The following is a 7105-nucleotide window of genomic DNA, read 5'->3' on the forward strand; positions in this document are numbered from 1 at the left end:
TATATATATATATATATATATATATATATATATATATATATATATATATATATATATATATATATATATATATATATATATATATATATATATATATATATATTTATATATATATATATATATATATATATATATATATATATATATATATATATATACATACATGGATTTTAAAATGTTAGCTACAAGAACCTGTCCTGCGTGCTCATGGTCACAGACCGGTACAGAGCTTGAGACCTATACACGAGAACGATAGTCTGCGATGCATTCTAAAATGTTAGCTAAAGCTGTCATGTGCGTGCATGGTTGTACAGACTGGTCGACGCCGAGTTCGAGTTAGCCTGTGTGGCCTGCGTCAAAATATTCAACACCAAGAAAGCGCTCAGGCATCACAACACCACCAAGAAACACATGCGCAAGGTGGAGGCGTTGAGGCAAGAGTTGGAACTGGATGACGACCTACTCAGCGACAGTGATACTTATACCGAGGCGAATGGGTCTGCCAGGTAAGTGCATTCGTGGTCCCATGTGTGGTACATCTGGCCTTGTATGTGTATGTGTGGAGAGCTCTCGACAGGCCGACTTTGTGCTGAGCTGTGTACGCTGGTGGGTTGTATTTGACGAGTGCGAGTGCAGGTCATTGGGTAACTCGCACAAGATTCTCATGCCTCAAGAAAACAACTTGTCTCATTCAACGTGCTAGCATAGGTCTGCAACTGTCTGTATCCGGGGGTTTGGTTGTGTGTTGTAAAAACTAAGTTGGTCTCGTTCGTGGTTTTTGTTCCTATCGCAGTGTATCCGGTGCGGCATCGCCCTTTCCCATAGTGGATGACGCACACACACTCCCATTGGCCGATGAGACTAACGACGGACCAGCACAGTGTGGCGATGTAAACACACAGCCAAGTGACCTCAATACCAACCACGTGAGCGATGACGACAGGATAGGCGAGCCAGAAAGTGGTGGGGCTTTGGCGGACAAAGAGGCTAGTGGGTGCGAGGGAAAGGCCCTGGCCTATGCGACACCCGCGAAAGGCAAGAAGAAGAAGAAGAAGAACATCAACAGGTGTGGGTGTGGGTGTGGGTGTAGGTGGGCTATTGCTTCTGTGGGGTTTGGATAAGCCTGTTCTATAGTATGATAGCGTACATGTTGCATTTATTTGTTGTTGTGTCTGTGTCATACTGATCGTGTCAGGGGTCCGGATGGGTGTGTGTACCTACAGCGTGCGGGCGAGCTTAGATAGCCCAACCGCTGGTAGAGAGAACCGCCTCTTAGAAACGTGTGTGTGGGGGGGGTGCCTTACGTGATACGAATTAACATGTCTCTCTCACGCTATATATCGAGGTCTATGGCTTACACGTGGTAGAGTGCATAGCTGGTACGACTTCAGCCTAGCATTTGTCTGAGTACCCACCCTATCGACCTCAGCTTAAGCCGATGTGTTGTCTGTTGTGTCTTGAAAGCTGCTCGTCAGCCCACACGTGTGCGTGTGAGGTGTGCGTTGTGTGGTGTGTGGTATGTAGTGTGTGGTGTGTGGTGTGTGGTGTGTGGTGTGTGATGTGTGGTGTGAGTGATGAGTGTGGTGTGTGGTGTGTGGTGTGTGGTATGTGGTGTGTGATGTGTGGTGTGTGGTGTGTGGTGTGTGGTGTGTGGTGTGTGGTGTGTGGTGTGTGGTGTGTAGTGTGTGGTGTGGAGTGTGTGGTGTGTAGTGTGTAGTGTGTGGTGTGTGGTGTATGGTGTGTGGTGTGTAGCGTGTGGTGTGTGGTGTTGGTGGTGTGATGTGTGTGGTGTGTGGTGTGTGGTGTGTGGTGTGTGGTGTGTGGTGTGTGGTGTGTGGTGTGGGTGTGTGGTGTGGTGTGTGTGGTGTGTGGTGTGTGGTGTGTGGTGTGTGGTGTGTGATGTGTGATGTGTGGTGTGTGGTGTGTGTGATGAGTGTAGTGTGTGGTGTGTGATTTGCGGTGTGTGTGCGTTGGGGTACGTTTCTCTGTTAGCTGCCCCATTGTTAGTCGAAGTACGTACGTCTCCTCAGTTTTGCGCAGGGTGTTCCAGGGCCACTCAACAGCCGCACGCCATCACATGAAGCATCTTCTGCACACTTGCTCGACAGACCTGTTCACAGTACGTGTGCGGGCAACGGCATGCCGATGGTTGTAGGCTCACCGTTCTACGCTTTAATCATAAACAGGCACGGCGGAGAGACCGTAGACGATGTGGCGCTGCAGGCTGCACTAGACGCGTTGGACGTCAGGAACAACGAATCCGACGATGAGGTACGGTCCCTGTAATGTTAGTTGTACGTATGGTTCCTTCAATGTTAGTTGTACGCGTGAAGGGTGCACTATAGCTATGTTGTCTGATATACATTGATACGTTGTCTGATATTCATTGCACTGGTAGTAATCGTATGGTCCCAGTTGTGCGCGTGAAGGGTGCACTATAGCCACGTTGTCTGATATGCATTGATACGTTGTCTGATATTCATTGCTCTGGTAGTAATCGTATGGTCCCAGTTGTGCGCGTGAAGGGTGCACTATAGCCACGTTGTCTGATATTCATTGCACTGGTAGTAATCGTATGGTCCCTTCAATGTTAGTTGTACGCGTGAAGGGTGCACTATAGCCACGTTGTCTGATATTCATTGCTACGTTGTGTGATATTCATTGCACTGGTAATCGCCACAAGTATGTTATCTTGTGAGAGTGTTAGGAGAATGCAACACATGCACCAGTTTGTGTGTCATAGAGCACCATAACAGTGCTGGTGGGCGTCACTTGCCCACGTTTGTCCTATTCATACATATATACGTTTGCCCTGTTAAACATATCTACGTTTGCCCTATTTATACACATCTACGTTTGCCCTAGTTATACATATCTACGTTTGCCCTAGTTATACATATCCACGTATGCCCTATTTTCTACTTCCGCGAAGTCGGTGAACCTATATATTCAGGACAGGTGCATTCGACTACAAATAAATAAGGGTTTAACTGACCATTCTACTACTCAAACCACCACAATATAGAAACCTCAAAAAAAGAAAAAGGGCAGGCGGGCCGCCAAGGGCGCCAAAGCGACGACTGAGAACATCTGTGGCAGCACCACAGAGAGTAGTAACACAGAGAGGGGAACGAAGTCGAAGGCAAAGGCCAAGGTTAGTGCGGAGGTGAATGCGTGCAGCGTGTGCGACGCCGAGTTTGATACGCGGAATGAGGTGTTCCGGCACCTGGAGACGGCGCATGAGATGAGGAAAGGCGGCAAACAGAAAGGGAAGAGAAGGTAGTGTCGGGTAGAAGGATAAGTCCTGGCGAGTAATTTAGATCTTCAATGGGAACAGTAAAAGGTAGAATCGGCCAGAAAGGGTTTGTCGAGTAATCATTTACGGCTGTGGATACAAACCAACTGATAGGAAGTCACTGCAGGTCAACGTCTGACTATTTTGTTTGTTTGTAATGTTTAGTGCTAGAATAGGCCGTGGACTCAGTCTGAGCGGTTGTTCATGACACACACACACGTCTCCCCGTACAATAAAGCAATAATAAACAAAACATCCATTTGGAGAGTTAATATGGGTAGGAGAAGTGTGCGTCATACTGATGTTAATCTCCCTCCGAAGCATATTCTCTGATCACATGTTACGTTCACCTGAAGCATATTCTCTGATCACATGTTACGTTCACCTGAAGCATATTCTCTGATCACATGTTACGTTCACCTGAAGCATATTCTCTGATCCCATATTACGTTCACCTGAAGCATACTCTCTGATCCCATATTACGTTCACCTGAAGCATATTCTCTGACCACATATTACGTTCACCTGCGGCTTGTGCGTGCACTAATACTTCAGACTTTATTTACATCCCACACCGCACTTGTCACGTCAAGTGTCCCGTTCAGTGTTCTCAGAGTGCGTCTGCGAGGTTGCTCACAATTAAGTCTCATCTACAGTTCATCCTTCATATGTTCCCGCTCATTCTCACCGGTGGTCTTGCTCCCCAAGTTTGGGACAAAATGTGACACGGGCGAGGGCGAGAGCCATCTGGTGGGTTTGGTGCAGCCCTGTCCATTCTCGGGGTTTTCTGGACTCGGCAGAGGGCAAATGTAGTTGTACGTGGTATCGTAGTCGTAACCTAGCAACGTACGCTCCTCGAAGATTGTATTGGAGAACGTGCTCTGGAATGATCCACTGAAGTACTTGGCGCGGGAGCACAGGATCTGATCAATGACAGCCAGCTGTCCGTCGGCCAGGTGCGTCTCTCTGTACGTGAAAAGTAGGTAAAATTACTGTACATGAGAGGTAGGTAGAATTACTGCACTTGAGAAGTAGGTAGGAATACTGTACTTGAGAAGTAGGTAGAATTACTGTACGTGAGAAGTAGGTAGAATTACTGTACTTGAGAAGTAGGTAGAATTACTGTACGTGAGAAGTAGGTAGAATTACTGTACGTGAGAAGTAGGTAGAATTACTGTACGTGAGAAGCAGGTAGAATTACTGTACTTAAGAAGTAGGTAGCATTACTGTACGTGAGGAGTAGGTAGAAATACTGTACTTGAGAAGTAGGTAGAGTTACTGTACGTGGACGTAGGCAGAATTACTGTACGTGAGAGGTAGGTAAAATTACTGTACGTGAGAAGTAGGTAGAATTACTGTACATGAGAAGCAGGTTTACACATTGTACATTGTAAGCCATTCACTAACGTAGCGAGTTGTAGACGCAGGTGTTGGGTGGTGCTATTTGTTGGGGATAGAAACAAACGACGACAATGGAGCCGTTAAATACACAAACCGATGGTGACCGTTGCTAAATGGCGAACAATCGAAACTCATCAGCTACAAGTCTACTGCGCAAGCAGAGAACATCGTAGTTATATACATACCTTTGCTTGGGTGTCACCTTCCCGGCCACCTTGTATTTGTAGTTCAACACTTCTGTGCTCAGGAGTCTACCAAGTTCTTCCAGTTCTGTTTCGTTCGTAGTTCAGAGGATTGGAAATGAGCCCCAGGGAAGCCGTTTGTTTTATTTTATTCGGATTTTCCCAAGTCCAGCAGAGAGAGCGACCGAACACACAGATGATCACGGACCTACCACTCGCACACATAAGCATACACACACGTCTCTTTTGTTGACCAACATTACGACGATTGACTTAAAACATCACAAGCGTTGCGAGTCTTAGTTCATTGCTGTATTACAGCGCGTGGGCCATACACTGAAATTCGCATGAGTGAGTGTGTATGTGTCCATGGTATACAAGGACACTAATGCCTCGCTTTAGTCGTCATTCTTCCTCCGAAGGAAACCCTTGCTAAAACTACGCGCCAAAAGTCTCACAGATAAGGCTGCACACTCACAGCCTATATATATATATATATATATAACCCACACATACGATAACAATAGAACCGCATTATTCAGCGAGAACGAGTGGTCCAGGAAGAATGGCACTCAACCACTTCCTGGTATTGCGAGAAAATCTGACACATAATCATGGTGCTCACCTTTTCCCAAGAACCGCGTGTATCACTACTATAGAGCCCCGCTGCTAGGTGTTAGAGCTATCTATAAAAATCCTATAACCCTAAACCCAGTACTATATGGCTACCTAGCTCCCCTATGTCAGCAATCGAGTACAGATGTGGTACAGTATACCGCAGCAAAAGCATCTCATATCACGATTCACCATAACACACACACACACACACACACACACACACGCCACTCACCGCTCTCTGGCGCGTCCGTGGCTACGAACACTTTGGTAACCCCTTGCTGATCCATCAGACCTTTGATGATCGTTGCAACGTCGGTCAGCTCAGGTATCTTGCCTTGTTTGCTAAAGACAAAGTCACGGCGACTGCAGGTATGACAGACGCAGTTGTATGGGCAGAGTGAGAAGTGGCCCATCGGTGGCTAGTGCAGTGTGGGCATAAACAAGCACTGTGCATAACGGTACTTCTGGGGAAGCGTGCACCCAGACCCAGGAGTAGGTGAGATGTATTTGTTGGAGAAGAAATGGATTGTTCGCTTAAATCTCTGCGGCTCATGTGTGATGAACAATACCAAGTATAAATTATCAAATAACAATTAATAATTAACAAATAATAATTAACAGTTAACAGTTAACAATTAATAATTAACAATTAACAATTGATAATTAACAATTAGCAATTAACAACTAACAATTATCAAACATCTTGTTAATTGACAATTGATAATTATAAATTGATAACTGATAATTATTAATTGTTAATTGATAATTATCAACTATCAAATAATATATATATATATATATATATATATATATATTTATTATCAATTGACAGTTAACAACTAACAAATATCAAACATCAATCAACAATTAACAATTGTCAATATCAATATCAAGTTACATCAGCAAATGTATTTGCAGTTACCTATATCAGTTATCGAGGTAGGCTCAAAGAGGGGTAGAGGGATTAGTAGGAAAAGCAAATTACGCTTCTGATGAACAATATCAATATCAATATCAATACCAGAAACTATACCTGTAACAATATCTTTATATCAATATCAATACCGATATCAACATCAACACCTATACCAATTATCCATGCATACCTGAGCACGCATGACAGGACGAGTGACACAAACACACCGCATGTGTATAGCCAGATAGTTCCCATCCGCCACACCATAGGTCTGCATGAATTGTGCTGCTTCTTCCCGGAGTGCAGCCGCAAATACATAGTGTGTGCGTGCCTCCCAGTACTCCTCTGTGTGCCACATCACGTGCCACATAAGCGTCTCCACCCGCGACAGCAGTACCGAGAAGGGCTCGGCTGGTCTGGTGTCTGTAGTAGTTGCACCCAGTGGATAGGTGAGTGATATAAGACCACGGAGATATGGTATGAGACGAAGGAGAGGGATGTACTGATACGGAGGGGCAGTACGTGCTGATGACATTTGGCATAGATACTTGGGTGCGTGTGTATGCATGTTTCAGACATCAGGTTTGAGAGTGCTATATATATTGTGTGTATATATACGCCAGGTTTGGTTACTAATATCTTAAGTTTACTTGCAAAACATATATATATATACATACATATACATATATATAT

General features: G+C 44.8%; 2 protein-coding genes across 3 annotated transcripts in view; one reads left to right on the forward strand and one right to left on the reverse strand.

The window, feature by feature from the left end:
- The first annotated feature begins 310 nt into the window (after positions 1-310).
- Positions 311-3533, forward strand: SARC_11899 (hypothetical protein). The gene is made up of 4 exons (XM_014294005.1): positions 311-506; positions 794-1066; positions 2187-2271; positions 3026-3533. The coding sequence occupies exons 1-4, from the start codon at positions 412-414 to the stop codon at positions 3281-3283; spliced, it is 711 nt and encodes a 236-aa protein (XP_014149480.1). The 5' UTR covers positions 311-411; the 3' UTR covers positions 3284-3533.
- A 204-nt stretch (positions 3534-3737) lies between these two features.
- SARC_11901 overlaps positions 3738-7105 on the reverse strand; it is a gene marked incomplete at its 5' end in the record, with an annotated part of 6080 nt that continues 2712 nt past the window's right edge. For both annotated transcript variants that reach the window (XM_014294006.1, XM_014294007.1), the window contains 4 exons: positions 3738-4261; positions 4882-4966; positions 5729-5859; positions 6640-6835. In XM_014294006.1, the coding sequence (XP_014149481.1) occupies positions 3946-4261; positions 4882-4966; positions 5729-5859; positions 6640-6835 (728 nt within the window). The remainder of the gene's footprint in view (positions 4262-4881; positions 4967-5728; positions 5860-6639; positions 6836-7105) is intronic.

This window comes from Sphaeroforma arctica, assembly GCF_001186125.1.
Source record: "Sphaeroforma arctica JP610 unplaced genomic scaffold supercont1.1943, whole genome shotgun sequence".
Classification (NCBI taxonomy): domain Eukaryota; class Ichthyosporea; order Ichthyophonida; genus Sphaeroforma; species Sphaeroforma arctica.